Source organism: Monodelphis domestica, chromosome 1 (genome assembly GCF_027887165.1).
Source record: "Monodelphis domestica isolate mMonDom1 chromosome 1, mMonDom1.pri, whole genome shotgun sequence".
Classification (NCBI taxonomy): domain Eukaryota; kingdom Metazoa; phylum Chordata; class Mammalia; order Didelphimorphia; family Didelphidae; genus Monodelphis; species Monodelphis domestica.
The window spans coordinates 444,207,204-444,224,480 of record NC_077227.1 but is presented as its reverse complement, the minus strand read 5'-3'; the positions used below and the strand labels follow the sequence as shown (position 1 = coordinate 444,224,480).

The 17,277-nt window shown below is 38.1% G+C and overlaps 1 protein-coding gene across 4 annotated transcripts in view; it reads left to right on the top strand.

Annotated features, from left to right (window-relative positions):
• Positions 1 to 6,745: 6,745 nt before the first annotated feature.
• N4BP1 (NEDD4 binding protein 1) overlaps positions 6,746 to 17,277 on the top strand; it is a 70,719-nt gene continuing 60,187 nt past the window's right edge. For 3 of the 4 annotated variants that reach the window (XM_007507814.3, XM_056812265.1, XM_056812264.1), the window contains exon 1: positions 6,746 to 7,216. In XM_007507814.3, the coding sequence (XP_007507876.2) occupies positions 6,761 to 7,216 (456 nt within the window). In that variant the 5' untranslated portion in view covers positions 6,746 to 6,760. Of the gene's footprint in view, positions 7,217 to 7,293; positions 7,517 to 17,277 lie in introns of those variants that run through there. The other variant, XM_056812266.1, reaches the window with a different exon arrangement.

Genomic DNA, 17,277 nt, shown 5'->3' with positions numbered 1-17,277 from the left:
AGATTACAATAATGTGAGGATGAGAGAAAAAAAAACAATAATTGCTGGACGCATTGACAAAAAGCCAGTTAGGGGGCAGTCCCCTTTGGCATGAAAGTATACATACAAATAAATGTTCAATCAACCACACCCAAAGTTCATTCTTGTGCAGCTTGTGGTCTAGAGGCTTCTTCATGGTGTCTTCTCCAACAGTTCAGTTTCTGGATTCAGAGAGGTATCATCTTTCTTTACCTAAAATTCTTCTCAAAAGGAATTTAAACTTTGTAATTTAAATAATAATATTTTTTTTACATTTCCCCATGTTGTAGGTGATTGAAGAATACAGGATTGCTTAGGGATACATGGGTGAGGTATGAAGTATATGAATCAATTGGTAAGAGAAATTAAAAAGACATCGGAAAAATCCAAATAAAAAAGAAAATTTTCTGGATGAAAATATAGACTATCAAAGTCTTATGTGTAAAAACTCCAAGTAAAAGAAAAATAAATCTATAACAGGTCCTTGAATCAGGGCCCAATCAAAATGATCTAAGCAATGATGCATTTACCCAGTCAGTAGCCAGGACTACAGAAAGTTACCACACTATGAAAGGCAGAAAAGGGGACCAGATTATATGAGCCAAGGTTTTGGGGATACTCGTCTGTATTTTCAGAGTGAGTGTGGACACAAGGAAAGCCTATGTCGTAACAAAACGTTAAACACAGTAACCTCGAGTCTTCACACTAGGTTCAAGACCTTTGTATTGGCCTAGAAGTGCATCAATCCATCCTGGATTGGCTTTTCTTTGGCTCTGTGCAATGGCTCTTGTGTATATCTTGTCCTGGAATCAGACAGAATCATTAAGCAAAGTCCCATAATTTTTTAAAAATAATTAGTGGCATCATTTTTATAGTCGTCTAGCTTTTGGGCATGCATTGACAAATGTATTTTAAACTTATAGTACTGAAAAATAAAAAATTTAAAGAAAGTCTAAATGCTGGTGGCATGTGCTTCAAATATAAAAAGGAGAGAAAAAATAAAAAATACTGAAATAGTATATTGCACATGTGAGAAAATATAATAAAAGAGTTTTAAAAATTCAAAAATATAGCTTATAATCATTGACCCACTGTGTCAGCTAAGAAAATATAGAATGCAAGGCTTTCTCACCAAAAATGATATCCATTTCCTCTTCATATCTGGCCATGATCCACTGTGAGTATAAGCAAATGAATTGAACAAGGTAACATTTTTCATTGTTAAAGAACAGTAGTACAAAAATCAATATCCCCAAAATTCTTAATAGCCCAATTAATTACAACAGCAAACAAAAACACTATCATATTTCACATAAGTTGCTGTATGGCATTTTTTAAAAAGCCTATGAATTTATGGATATTTGTCACAATTTTTACAAACATAGCAATATTTCAACCTTGGTGATAAACATATTTTTAAACAAAGTAAAACTCATTTTTGGTTTAGAACATCATGAAGAAATCTATATATCATTCTGGTGGAAGTAAAATAGTGAGCTGAAGAGTATAAATGAGAGATGCTCCTGTTTTGGAGGCTTTTTAGGGGTACAAATGCCCTGAGATTAACTGCCCCAACTTCCATTCACATATTTAGAAATGTGGGAAGGCTGGGGATTATAAAATGTATTTCACTTCAGCTATGGGCCTTACCTCGTGTTAGGGTCAGGCAAAAATGACCAGAGATTGTTAAAAAAAATTCCAAAAATCATATTGAAAAAAACCTCAAAATCAGTTGAGATATTTTGCACATTAAATTTTCCAAAGGTTGTTATAGCAGTTGTAACCAGTTCTGAAGTCCATCTATCCTCTATGTGACAATTTACAAAGGCAAAAATAGAAAGGCTGTTTTTTTCATATATGGGATTAATTACAATGATCTCAATATGGTTATAGGGAAAAGCAACAGAATTTTAAAACTCAGTACATTAAATGAACAGTATAAAAGAATAATATTGAATGCAGTAATATATGAATTTAAAATCACAAAGTTATATCTTAAATAAAACAATCAGTACAATGCAATAAAATACAGAGATTTTTTTTTTATAAACCATTGGAGTCTGAAATGCCTTAAAACATATAACCTTCAGTCTCTTTAAAGTTCTTTGGGTTATAATCCATTTAAATATCTATTGTCAGAAGGCAAATTGATAAGAGGTAAGCCATAAGGTCTAAGCGATCTGCTCATGGCCACATGGTCATGAAGTATCTCAGGCCAGATTTCAATCAGAGACCTCCTGTCTCTGGGCCTGGCTCTCAGTCCATTGAGACACCCAGCTGCCTCCCCAAAGTTAGCTAAAAGGTTGTACAGAACTGAATAGCTTCCCTGACACACAGGTGAAATCAATAAAAGGATCAATGCAATTAAAAGATATCCTTATAAAATAGCCATGCTTTTAAGTTCCTGCTTGAAAAACCCTTTCTTCTTTCCCTCTTGTCTCTCTCCCTCCTACTCTCCGATCCGCCCATGTGGAGCCAATACCCCCGTTTGTTACCAGCTGGTAGAAATGAGTCCTGAGTGATCTGCTCCAAGGCTAGAGTTTGTTGGGCAGGCAGGTTACCAGGTGATTGCAATCTAGGTTGAATCAGGTGGGCCAGGTGAGCGAGAGAGAACACTGGGGTGGGCAGGGCCAGGACAGGAAAGCAGACAAGCAGCAGGGCCAGGAGCCAAAGTAGGGCCAAGATGAGTCAAAAGGCTAAAAAGGCTTGGAGAAAGGCGGCTTAGAAATCATTATCTAGGCTGTCCTTCTTAAAAAAAAAAATTGAGAGTCTTTTGTCCCTTCGTCGTCGCCAACTGTAAAGATTAAATTTTGGGGGAAAGCAGAGGCACTTAGAAATTAGTTTCTCTCTGCAAGGAGTATTATATTTTTAGAGGTTTATTAAAGGTCAAGGGTTAAAGAAAATACAAGCAAGAGAAGCATGTGCTAGGTGGGCCATGAGGCCCACCCAAATTTCACTCATATCATGAGGTGCGTCTGTTTGCCAACGGAGACAGGAAGAGAAGAGCCCACCTAGGATGAAGACCCTTTAAATCATAATTTGCTCTCGGCCCAGGTGAGAATTCAGTGAGATTACAAAGCATTCTGGGGAAGTGGATCAAGGACTTCTGGGGGATTGAAGTCCTGGATTCAAGTCTCCATTTTTTACAACTGGGAAATGAGTTTTTCAAGGAGAGACTGACCTGAATATCTTATCTGATTCTGTAGCTCATGTATAGTATTTTCTAGGTTTCTCTTAGAGAAAATTACATACAATATTACAGCTCCAACAAGTAAAATCCCAACCAGGAACAGTGTGGAGTATAGCCATTGCCATACATAGTCTGGGATTATGAAATAGACAAAGAACAATGTTTGTACTGTAAAAAGAACAGTGTATTTACTGAAAAGCCTGAAAAGCCAGTTGTTAATTAAGTTGTAAACTGGCTGTAACCACATATTCCTAAAGTCAAACATTAAGTTGCCCATAAATTTGCCTTTTGTCAGTAGATGGCTTATTTTGTTGCAAAATTTCCTAGCGACTTCACAAAACACGTGGGGACAGGACTAGGTCAAAACTCTCTCCAGGTTTCCCTAATTCCTAATTAAGAGTAATCTAGGCAGTTCTTCTCTGAGGGAAAGGGGGTTTGTAGCTAAACAGCTTCCACAGTCCTGCCATTTTTTGGTAAAAAACAAAAAACAAAAATCCCAGCTGTATTCAATTCAAATTAAGGAGAAAAGAGAGAAATTAAAATGTTTTTTACTCACCTGCTCTAGCAGCTGTGTTTTGAAGCCTAGTTAGCTGTTTTAAAAGACTGACTGACTTGAGAAATAAAGAGAGAAAGGAAAGAGATTTCATCAGAAGATTGAGGGTTTGTGTTCCTTCATGGTCACCAAACTGTAAAGGATAATTTTTAGGGTTGTGACTTAAAATCTAAATTAATTTGGTCACCAAGGAAATCCCACAATAAATTACCCAACTCAGCTAGAAGTTTATGGTGATTTTAATTAATATAGAGGATAGAAATTAAGAAAAGAGAGAGAGAGAGAGGAAAGAGTTAATTTAAACTGCTCCAGCTCAGGCTCAGGCTGAGCCAGGCAGGGGTTCAAGGCCTTGGCCAAGGGGGCCTCCCCTGAGAGCCAAGGGAAAGGGGAGTCAGTCTTATCACTCACCATGCGACTGGAGTTCCAGGATTGAACTGGCGCCCAGGCCTGCTCACAGGAAGTGACCAGCCAGAGCCAACTCTCTGGGGAAAGAGCCAGAAGGTTCTCTTGGAGAGAGCCAGTGAGTCAAATATATAGCCCTTTTACTCTTGTGTCTCCTCCTCTAAATGCCCATTCTTTAGTTCTCATCTTCTCTGATTAGATTATATCTTTAGTTACTTAACACTTCTTTGTTAAATTCACCTTTTGTGAGTTACTTAACCTTTTTATGATTAATTTAACCTTTAGTTACTTAACACCTTTTTGTATTAAGATCTTAAAATAGATTTAACTTAAAGTTCTAGCTTCACTATAAAGTAAGAAGTAAGTACCTTCATTGTTCAATTAGGAGATTACAATTTCATCTTCTCCATAAAGTAAGATCTAAGTAGGGTGGAGTAATGTAAAGTTCCCAAGACATTCCTGATTCTCTTAGACTAAGTATCTTCATTGTTAAAATCAGGAGATAGCTAAATCCAGTGCTCACACCAGCCCTTGGCTGGATCTTTCCCCTTTGTGTCCATTGTAAAGCATCAGACTCTCCCTGGTAATCCTGTCTAGGACTCCTTATCTTTGTAGCCATTGTGAAGGGAATCAACTATATTCGGGTCCTCAGTTCCCCTAAAAAGTATATAAATTTCCTGAACTCTTTTATTCTTTGGAGCTGTCAGTATAGCAAGATTGGCATTCCGAAGGGTCAGTAGCTAGAGCAGCCAGAGTCTCAGAGCTCTGTGTGGTTTCATAGCATGCAGCTCTGTAGTGGAGGCCTTGAGGAATTATGTTGAACCCCTCTCCTTAAGATATATTTTTTCTGATTATTTAATAGTTCTGTATTTTTTCTAGTTCAACAACACTAATTTCTCACTTCACAGAAAGGTGAACAGAGGCTTCTGGTTGGTCTCTTAGTGTCCGTAATAGGGGACTTAGGGAAGAGTATGGAGATTGTGCCAAAAAGATTGAACACTGAGCAAGGAAACCTGGAGAAGCTGTCCACTCAATTGACTTAAGTAGAGAAATAACTTCCTCTAAGTTAGGACTCTCTCTTCCCCTTTACTAGTGAAATGAGAATCAGGTATTCTCGTTCTTGGACTTTCATTCATAGAAGGGGGAGGAGGGAATCTCACCCTTTCTTTTCCTGCCCTCCCAAATCTGGTAGCAATGACACCAGACCACATATGACATCAGTATATAGGCAGATATTGCCTTATATCACCTCACTGCATTAATTTTGAATTTCTTCACAATGCCAGTAACATTGTTATTGTGAAATTTCATCATTCTGCAAGATCCAAACAACCTTGGTAATTAAACCTCATTAGTACCATCTCCTCCAATTTAAAGGGAGGAACAATAAATTCCTCGACCTCCATTTAAGGAAAGGGGATAAGACAGGTATCTTCTCATTTCCCATCTAACATTTATTTTGGAGTTCTTTGACTCACCATATTCCCATTCAGAATTCCTTCTCTTCTTTCTCTTCCTTTTTAGCTTGTAAACTCCTTGAGAACTGTCTTTCTTCATTGAATTTATATCCCTAGTACTTAGCACAGGTCCCTGGTACCTACCAGGCACTTAATAAATGTTTACTGACTGGTGGATGATAAGCCTGAGACTGAATGAGCCTCTAGCTCTCCCTTCTGTTTCATGTTTCTTTCCTGGGATTTACAAGAACTAATGCAAAATGAAGTGAGCAGAACATTATACATATTAATTAATATTATACTATGATGAACTGAGAATGACAATTCCAAAGAACTAAAGATGAAAAATTCTACCTCTTTCTAAAACCCTACTTTAAAACACCTCTCCAGAAAAAGAACTGATGGGGGTCTGAATGCAGATCAAAGCAAACTTTTAAAAAACTTTATCTTACTTATTTTATTTTTTTTGTCTGTTTTCTTTCACAACTTGACTAATTTGAATGTATTTTTTGCATGAGTTCACATGAATACCTATATAAAATTACTTGTCTTTTCAGTGGGAGTGGGGGACAGGGAGGGAAAGAGAATTTGGGATCAACAATTTTAAAAAACGAATATCAATTTTTTAAATCTGTAATTTGAAAAAAAAATATTTTTAAATGGCTGTTGGTTCCCCGTTCCATGTTGATATAATGTTCTGCAAAACTTTAAACAATAGTTCTTACCCTGAGCTTCTTATATTTTTTAAAAAATATGATAAAAAAGTCTCAAATGAAAATAAAAAATAAAAAATAACTATTTCAATTGAACCAGCTTCCTTTATATATTTTATGCATTTTAAAAATATTGTCTTGAGAAAAGGTCTACAGCCTTCATAAGTCTGCCAAAAGGATCCATTAACACACACACACACAAATAAAGAAGCCATGTAAAGCAAAGTAAAACTATTGCATTGAAATGCCTGAATAATCAGCTTTTTGCCCTCACTCAACATGGCCGCCCAGGGCGGGTTCCTGCAGGAAACTCCTCCTTTCCTTTTCCTCCCTCTCCCAGCACGGTTTTCCTTTTGCCCTCCTTTGACAAGCCTATCTCACGTGACTGAGACCCGCCCCCGCCGCGTCGGGCGTGCGGCGCGATGTGATGACCGCTGCGCACGCGCGGTGGCGCCGCCCCGGCCGGTGGCAGCGGCGAAGGGGGGGGGCGCGGCCCTACCTTCCCACAGTTGCCGTCCCGCGGCCCACTGAGCGGGATGGTTTAGCAGAGCTTGCGGTCCGCGGGGGCCCGGAGCGGCCGGGGAGGGCTCCGGGGGCCGTCACCGCCGGTCGGATCTCTGGATCGGGCCCCGGAGGCCGGGCCGGCCCGGGCCCTGGAGGAGGAGCGGCCATGGCGAGGCGCTCGGGCCAGGCCGTGTTGGACGAGTTCACGGCCCCCGGGGAGAAGACGGCGCTGCTGCTGGCGAGCCGGGGCCGTATCGAGGGCCTCTTTGGGGTGTCCCTCACGGTGCTGGGCCCGCCCGACGCCCCCACACCGCTGCCCGCACCCGGCCGCATCTGGTTGCAGCTCAGCGGGGCAAAGGAGGCCGTCCGCAGCGCCAAGGTAAATTTCCCCCTCCCCCACGCCAGCCTGTCTTATTCCATCCCACCCCATCTCGTGTGTGTGCTTGTGTATATGTGTATGTGCTAGCGTCCCTATGCCTGCCACCAACCCCAGGTTCTGCCTGCTCCTCACGTCCTTTCAGCAGAACACCGAGGACTCTTGGACCCTGGACCCCTCAGCCCATCGAGGTCTAGCACAAAGTAGGCACTTGCTAAGTGGTTGTTCCCACCTGTTGAAATCCTACCCGTCAGTTGCCTCCGCCGAGAAGTATTTCCCAATTTCGCTCCATCTACCACGGAGGTCAGTGATGATCCAAACTGATTTCACATTACTCCTCCTTATACATCTTATATTCCTGCCAAAATGACCTCTTTGCTGTTTCCTGAATACACTACTCCATCTCCCACCTCCACATCTTTGCAGTAACATACTCCTTTATTACCACTGCCTCTCTGGAGTCTGCAAAGTTAAGTCTAAATGCTATTCCTTCAAACACTGAAAATAGCTATCACATCTTCCCAAGTCTTCTCTTCTTTACATTAGAGATTTACAGATCCTTCCATTTATCCTTTTTTTTTTTTTGGTAACTCTTTACTCTTTGGAAAGACCTTTTTCAAATGGTTGAAATTTGACGAAAGGAAAGTTTCAAATTGATATAGGAATGATTTCATAACAAAATTGTTATAATGAAAAGACTTCTTTGGGAGCCAACTGGTTCCCCATTATTGGAGGTCTTTTTTTTTTTTGAAGGTCTTTAAGTGGAAGCTGGTGACCATTTGTAGTGGTTGTTACAACGAAAATCTTCCTGTGGAGACACTAAATGGAATAGATGACCTTAACTTCCCTTCTGACTTGGAGATACCATAAAACATTTCTTGGATTGGCCCCTTTTCTTCACTATTTCTTCACTATTTCATGTCTAAATTACCACAGATTCTTACAGTTTCTTGAACTCTCTACCTTTCTCAAAAAATTAACTCTCAGGTATTTAAGTTAATTCTTTTAAACTAACCCATGGATGAGAAAATTTTTTTTCCTACTTCAAACCCACACAAGATAGAAAAATAAGCCAATTAGTTTGCGGATGTTGGGCTATTACAGAAATAATAGATTTTATTTATTTGACTTTAATATTGAAGATAGGGAACATCTAATCTTATTCTAGAAACATTTAAAAATATATACTTAAGTTCCTTGTTATTGTCAGTTGGGAGATTGAGGAGAAAGATACAGATTTGAGTGTTCTATGATGCACTTTAATTCAAAAAGCATTTCTTAAATGCCTTTTATATTAATTTTTTTTGTAACTCTTACCTTCTCTCTTATAATCTTATCAGTTGCAAGCCATAAAGGGCTGGCATTTGGAGTTAAATGACTTGCCCAGGCTTATAGCTAGGAAGTGTCTCAATCCAGATTTGAACCTAGGACCTCCTGTCATCTGCTGGTCTGTCTCTCTATCCATTGAGCTAACCAGCTGCCTCACCTGTTATATTCTTGACACTGCTTTAGGTGCCAGGGTTGTAGAGAAGGAGCTTATATTTTGCTGGAGATTTGGGTAACAACATGAGTACAAATAAGCAAATGCAAAGTATGTATAAAATATGATGGGGGGTGGTGTGGATCAAGAATGGACTCTTGAAGTAACACTTGTATGAGCCTTGAAGGGAGCAAGAGAGTCCAAGAAGTGGTGGTGAGAAAAGGGCATTCTAGGCACAGGGGAGAGCCTGTGCAAAAGTATGCAGGTAGGGGGTGGAGTAGCATATTAGGGAAGCAGCAGAGAAGCCATTTTGGTAAGAACATAAAGTGCGTATAAGGGGGAGTAATGTGAAAACAGTTCAGGAAGATATTAGAGCAAGTTTTTAAAGAACTTTAAAAGCTAAAAGAGTTGGTGTTTTGTTGTACAGGCAACACGGAAACTACTAAAGAAGATTTGACCAGGGGAGTTGGAACGGTGTGATTTAGGACTACCAATTTGGCAAGTGGTGGAGGATAGATTGGAAAGGGGGAAACTTAGGGACTGAGAGACCAATCAGGAGACTCTAGCAATACAAAAAGTGACAGAAGAATAGACTTGAGATTTTCCAGCCTGGGTGAATGGAATGATGGTGTTGCCCACAACAGAAATAGTGAAGGTGGGAGGAGAAACAGATCTAGAGCAAGGTATCTTAACCTTTCCTGGTGTCAGATCTTTTTGGCAGTGTAGTGAAGCCGATGGACCAGTGATGGTGAACCTTTTAAAGGGGCAGGTGATGTCCTCAGGCGCTTGGGGAGAGGAGGTGGGGAGCAGCCTGGCTGCTAGTCCCTCTGGCTTTCTAGTAATGAACTCTGGTGAACTCTGCTGGGGTGATGGCAGATATGCACACAGAGAGGGTTCTGAGTACCCCCTCTGGCCATGGCTATAGATCCTTTCTCAAAATCATTTAAAAAATAAATAAAATACATAAGATAACAAAGGAAACCCATTATACACTTGTCAGAATATTGTTTAAAAACAAGTTTAGGGACCTCAAGATTAAGCCTCAATATAGAAGAAAATTTGAAAATTTCTGTTTTAGACTTGTTGGACTTAAAATGTCTGTGGTACATCTAGGTACTGCTTTGCAGGCAGCTGGACATGTAGGACTAATGCTCAGGAAAGAGATGAGAGATGAATATGTCAATTTGGGATTCATCTGTACAGAGGCAGTAGTTGAGCCAGTGTAAGTTAATGAGCTTACCAAAAGTGAAGAAAATTAAATTAATACCACTTTGTTTCCATATTGTATTGAATTTATTTTGTAATTGAATGTTCATTTGCCTTTTCTGGGTCCTTGAGTTGAGCTCAGGAATTTAACTTTCCCTCCAAGTTAGTTTAAAGTTATAATTTTTTTAAGAAAGTTGTTGTCTTTCATACCCGCAGCCCCTGGGATACTTTCAGGACAACTGTTTGTTTAAACCCCATAAGTTAACTTGGTACCATCCCCAAAAGATATGTTAACTGTCCTTGCAGTTAGAGGAATTTTTATCTCTTTCTAGGAGAGTCTAGTAGAGATCCCCATGCAAAGATTACAAGATGTAGGTAGATCCCATTTAAAAAAAATTTAATACTCCCTAATTATAATTTTATTTGCCATAAGAGAGAATAGGGTCAAAGACAAATCCTGGAATATACTTGTACATGAAGTGGGAAATGGAAGGTGATCCTGAAAAGGGAATTAAAAGGAAAAGAGGTAAGAGAACCATAAGGAATAGTGCCAAGAAAACCCAGGAAATGGGTGGCCAGCAGTGACAGATTTTACAGAGTCAAGAAGAATAGACCTGAGAGTTTTCAAAAAGTTTAGCAATTGAGAGAACTTTAAAGAGACTAAATTGAGAGTTAGGGTCAGAAATTGAGTGTATGGGAATTGAGGAAGTAGAGACTACAATCCAATCTTTTAATAGGCTGTGAAAGGAGAAATACAGGAAAATAATGAGGGAATGAGAGTCAAAAGAATGGTTTGGAGTTTTTTGTTTGCTTTTTTTTTAAATGAAAGATCCAGACTTGTTTATAAGAAGCAGAAAAAGATCCAGAGGATAAACAGAAAGTCTCAAAAGGATTTGCCAGTGAGGAGAGATGGATACAAGAAGAAAGGTTGGCCTTGGAGGAGAACAAAATTGGAGCAAAAAAAGGGGAGATAGGAGATGGTGTTAGAATAATATGAGGGATAGAATAAGAATGAAGAGTAAGTATACATTAGAGGAATTTTTTTTTTTTTTGGTAAAGTACAAAGCAAGTTCCTCTGCTGAGAGTGATGGTGGCAAAGACATGGTATTGGCTTAGGAAAAAATGTTTAGAACAGATGTTGCAGAGTACTTTTGAGAGTCTGGGAGAAAAGAGTATAAATTCTCTCTATACACCTTCTTTTGATGAGTTTTTTGGCTCCCAAGAGTTCAATTATCTCTTAAGCAAATGACCGTCAAACCTATTTATGTAGACCTAATCTCTTTCCTGAGTTCCATACTACTCTTGACTGGCTATCTTTACCTAGATATTCCATCAGTATCTCAAACTCAAAATGTCTAAATCCAGAAATCCTTATTTTCTTATAATATTTTGAACAGGTCATTTAACATCACTGAACCTCATTTTCCTCATCTCTGAATTGAGGGGGTTGGATTAGATGGCCTCTGAGGCTCTAGCAGCTGTGCATCTATGATTCTGTAAGCCTATTCCCCTCTATACTTCCTTATTTCTGTTGAAAGCATTCTTATTCTATCAATAATCCAAACTTTCCCCTTAAATCCTCTTGTATTTCTCCTTCCCCTATCCCCACCTATCTAATCAACAAATATGTATCCAAATACCTGCTGGGTTTAGTGTACTCGCTATACATTAAGAATACTAAAAACACTCTGTAGAGGAAGATAACATGTATATGGGAATATGGACTAAACCTGCTGATTAAGAGTATTCCTTGATGAGGAAATTCATTCTATCAATGGAATTTAGCACCTTTACTGAAACTTAGTGAGCCCCACTTTACCCTAATCCCTGGGGAGACCAATAGCTCCCTCCACCCCCACCCCAGCACCTGACCAAATCATGAGACAAAGTCCCAGTAAAACCTGGTGGAACATCAGAATTATCCTTTCAGGCCTAGACAAATGACCTCCTGCCTCACTGACCACTATGCCTGGGAACTTCCCTCTCCCAAAGCCAATCTCCTCAGGGCCATCCAATGAACTGAACCCAAGTAACCTCACTTGAACCAAGAGGCAACTCATCCTACACAATTACCCTATAAGAAATTGCTTCCTTTTTCACTCAGGTGGAAACCCCCAACCATCCACTGGTTCTGGGCTCCCCTTGCTCTCCCCTTCTCTCCCTGCACTCCATTCCACTTCAGTTGTCGTCTGTCTCCCATCTCCCTCTACTCTCTCTTTTCCTCTAAATAAAGCTTTGCTATATCACCACCTTGCTCTTGCCTCATTTGCCTCGGTTTGAACTCCTATCAGTGGGACTGACAGTGAGTTGTTGAGAGCAGTGATGACAAACATACATAGAAACAGGTCCCTTGTAGCTGGCATATTGACTTAAAACCCCACAAAATAATATTAACATTATGTTGTATTTTTATTTATTTTGTTAAATATTTTCCAATGAAATCTTAATCTAGTTTTGCTGTAGTATAGAGTTGTGAGGGCAATGAGTTTGTTGCCATTGGTCTGGAGCCCTGAAAGGTCAGGTGACTTGCTCAGAGTCACAAGGTCAACAGCTATCAGAGGTAGGACTTGAAGACCAGCTCTGACTGCTATACTTTATGTTCTTCAACATGTGTATGTAAACAAGAAATATGCAAGGCATTTTGACAAATGAAGGACCTAGGAACTCTAGGGAATCAGGAAAAAATGTAGAAAGTGATGCTAAAGTTGAACTTTAAGTGGATTCTTAGAGGTAGAATTGAAAAGGAATTGCATTCTAGGCATGAAGGATATCCAGTACAGAGGCACGAACCCGAAGGTGAGTATCATTTATGAGAAACAGAAGGAACATCATTTTGGCTGGCTTGTAGAATGCATGGAGGGGAATAAAGTATGTGAAACTGAAAAGGTACATTGGAGTCAAGTTTTGAGGACTTCACATACTAAGTAGGAGTTTGTATTGTTTTGGTAGCCACAGAAATTATTGAGCTAGATAGTGAAGAGATTAGCCACTCGGGCATAGCTTTTGACAATAAAGTTATCTTGGGGGGGGGGCAGGTGGATGTCATGTGGATATTTTGTTGAATGCTGCAGAGAGATCAGGAAGGGTGGGAAAAGAAAGGACCATTAACTTTGATGTTTGAGAAATCTTTAGCTAATTTCTAGGTTTCACTTTTGAGTTGAATGAAGTCAGAAGCCTGAATAGAAAGGGTTGAAGGGAGAGAAGTAGAAGTAGCTCCTTCCAGAAGTTTGGCAGCATGATACTGAGGATAGAGCAAGGTCAAATGAGGGTTTTTTAAAGATAAGAAGGAATGGGGCATGTTTATAGAGTATGGAGAAAGAACTACTAGAACAAAAGAAATAAAAGGATTAGGAATTAAGGGTATAATTTTAGCAGTAATCCACCAAAGGAGGAGAGAAAATCTAGGATTAATGGAGAAATGTCTTTTTTAGAGACAACCATGTGGGACAATGGGACTTGGAATCAGGAAGATCTGAGTTCAAATTATGGCTTACTAGTAGTAGTATGATCCTATCTAGGTCAACTCTATGTCTGTTTTCTCTAAAATGAGGATAATACATATAGCCTGCCTCCTGGGGTTGTGAAGATCAAGGAAGAGAACATTTGTAAAGCACTTTGCAAACAATAAAGGGCTATATAAAATGTTAGCTATTGTTTTAAAAATTAATTCATTGATATTTTATTTGCAAATAACAGCTCAAAGAATTTAGCTTATAAGATATACAAAAATCTTAGGGCAGTCTTTTCTTTTTACAACTTTTAAAAAAATTATTTCTGACAATAAAGATGATTTTAGAGTTGTGACTTAAATTTGGTCACCAGGGGGAATCTCAAATAAAATACCCAAGTCAGTTTGGAATTTTATTGTAATTTAATTAACATATAGGGAAGAAATTTAAGGGAGAAAGAGGGAAGAGGATACAGGATTTCTCCTGCCTGGCCTATGCCAGGGGAAGTTTAAAATCCCCTCCTCTAGGTCTCTGAAGAAGATTAGAGGCTTCTAAGAGGATAAAGTTGGAAAGTAAAGGAGACTCAACCAGAAACTCACCACTGAAATGGACAATAGCTTGTAGCCACCCTAAGATGCTAAAAGCTCAGCACACTGCTCTCATCTAATTCTCCACCGCCAATCAGGGAAAGACACCCAGAGAGATGAAAAATCCCAATATAGACCTTTCACCTTTGTGTCTCCTCTAAATTTTCACATCTACCAGTCACAGGCTTTCTCCAGGACTGCCCATACTTTTAGTTCTCATCTTCTTTGATTAGATTATATCTTTTGAGTTACTTAATACTTCTTTGTTAAGTTCATCTTTTGTTAGTTACTTGACCTTTTTGTGATTAATTTAACCTCTATAGTTACTTAACATCTTTTTGTATTAAGATACTTGACTTTTTTGTGATTAATTTAACCTTTATAGTTACTTAACACCTTTTTTTTAATTAACATTTAAAAATAGACTTAGCTTAAAGTTCTAGTTTCACTATAAGGTGAAAACTAAGTACCTTCATTATTCAATCAGGAGATTACAACTTTATCTAAGTAGAGCGAAGTAATTTAAAGTTCACATAACTTGAAGAAAACTTTTGAGACCTAAATTCTTTTTCCCTTCAGCTTCTCCTCCTCCAACTGAGAATGCAGGCAATATGATACCCATTAAACATGTGAAATCATGCCAGGCCTATATCCATATTGGCCAGGTTGCCCAAGATAAAGTGAGAAAATTTACATCCATTTATACTTGAGTTCATCAGTTCATTCTTTGGATGTGGATAGCAATTTTCGTCATGATTTCTTCTGAACTGTTTTTGATCTTTGTAATGATCAGAGCAGCCATGTCTTTTACAGCTGACCATCCTTAAAGCATTGCTGCTGCAGTGCTCAGTGATATCCCAGTTCTCCCTTCACTTTGCATCAGTTCATATTAGGTCTTCTCATGTTTTTCTGAAACAATTCCTCTCATCATTTGTTATAGCACTGTAATGTTCTATCACAATCATATGCCACAACTTGGTCAGCCATTTTCCAGTTGATGACCCTCCATTCCATTTCCAATTCTTTGCCACCACAAAGAAAAAAAAGCTGCTATATTTTTATACTATAGATCCTCTTTTTTTCTTTGATTTCTTTGGAATACAAACCTAGTAGCGGTAGTGCTGGATCAAAAATACACAAAATTTTATAGTCCTTTGGGCTAGTTCACTACTCCACCAATAGTATATTCCCATATCTTTAACAGCATTTGTCATTTCTGATTGGTATGAGGTGATACTTCCAAATTGTTTTAATTTGCATTTCACTAATCAGTAGTGATTTAGATCATATTTTCACATGATTGTAGATAGCTTTGAATTCTTCTTCTGAAAACTGCCTGTTCATATCCCTTCACATTTATCAATTGAGAAATAGCTTTTAGTTTTAGAAATTTGACTCAGTTCCTTCATATTTAAGATATAAGGCTTCTTTCAGAGAAACTTGCTGTAAATTTTTTTGACGTTCCTTCATTGTTTATGCCTTTTGGAAAAATGTAGTTTCTCTGATTATCTTTTTTAATTGAAGTCTATTTTTGCTTTTGCTTTATCTGAGATCATAATTGCTACCTCTGCCTTTTGCTTCAGCTGAAGCATATTAGATTCTACTCCAGCCCCTTATTTTAATTGTGTGTGTCTTCCTGACTACAAGTGTGTCTTTTGTAAACAATGTATTCTTGGAATTCTGGGTGTAGAATGGATTAGAATTCTACAAGTCCCCTTCCAATTTGTGGGAGAATTCATCTTATTCACAGTTATTATTACTAACTTCATTTCCTTCTGTCCTATTTTCTTCTGTTTATTCTTCACTTTTTACCCTGCTTCTCCAGTCATTTTTGCTTCTGACCACTTCTTTTAATTCACCTTCCCTTTTATTATGCCTCTTTCTCTCACTTACTTCCCCTCCTCCTAATTTCCTATTGGATAAGATGGATTTCTATACTCATCTGTGTGTGTGTGTATGTGTGTGTGTGTGTGTGTGTGTTTCTGTCTTAGAACCAATTCTAATGAGACGTAGTTTCAAGTGTCTTACCACTACCCTTCCTCATTCCCCCCATTATAAAATCTCTTCCTTGCATATTTTTTTATTGTGAAATAATTTTCCCCATTCTTCCTTTCTCTTCCTCTTTCTCCCAGTACATCCCTTTTAAATATTCCTTTGTATTTTTTTTTTGAGATCATCCCAAATATAGATTCACACCCATACCCCCTGGTTACATAGATTTCTAACTACCCTATTAATGGTAAAATTTTTAGGAGTTATATGTATCATCTTTCCATATAAAGATATAGTTTAACCTTATTGAATCCCTTATGATTTTTATTTTCATGTTGCCTTTTTTGTGCTTCTTTCAAGTCTTATGTTGCAGGTCAAATTTTCTATCCATTTCCAATTTTTTCATTGGGGATACTTGGAAGTCCTTTTTTATTAATTGAAATTTTTCCCCCTGAAGGGTTATACTCAGTTTTTCTGGGTAGGTTATTCTTGGTTATAATCCTAGTTCCTTTGCCTTTCAGAATATAATATTCTAAGCTCTCCCATTTGGAAGCTGCTAAATCTTGTGTGATTCTGATTAATACTTTATTCTTTCTGGCCATCTTTGCACTATTTTCTCCTTAACCTAGAAGCTCTAGAATTTGCCTATAATACCCCTGGGAGTTTTCATCTTAAAACCTCCTTCAGGTGGTGATTGTAGTGGATTTTTTTCATTTCTGTTTTATGCTTTGGATCTTAGTTATTGGGACAGTTTACCTTTATAATTTCTTAAAATATGATGTCTAGGGTTTTTTTTTTTAATCATAAATTGTAGGTAGTCCAATAATTCTTTTTTTTTTAACCCTTACCTTCCTTCTCAGAATCAATACTATGTATTGGTTCCAAGGCAAAAGAGTAGTATGGGTTAGGCAATGGAGGTTAAGTGACTTCCCAATAGTTACACAGCTAGAAAGCATTTGAGGTTAGATTTGAACCAGGAGCTCCTATCTCTAGGTTTGGCTCAAGCTACTGAGCCACTTAGATGTGCCCTCAAATAATTCTTAAATTATCTCTCCTTAATCTATTTTCCAATGAGATTTCATGTTTTCTTCTATTTTTTTCTTCTTTTGACTGAAATGTTGTGTGTGTGTGAAAACATTAATAAACAACAACAAAAAATAAATAACAATAATAACAAATAAAATAAGATAAATAAAAAATAAAATAATAATAATAAATAGAATAAATAAAATCCTTCATTTCTTGAAGGATTTTCTTAAAGTTGTTACTCATTAAGTTAATAGGCTTGACTAATTCTAATTTTTAGGAAACTTTTCGTCATTGACCTTTTGTGCTTCTTTCCATTTGGCC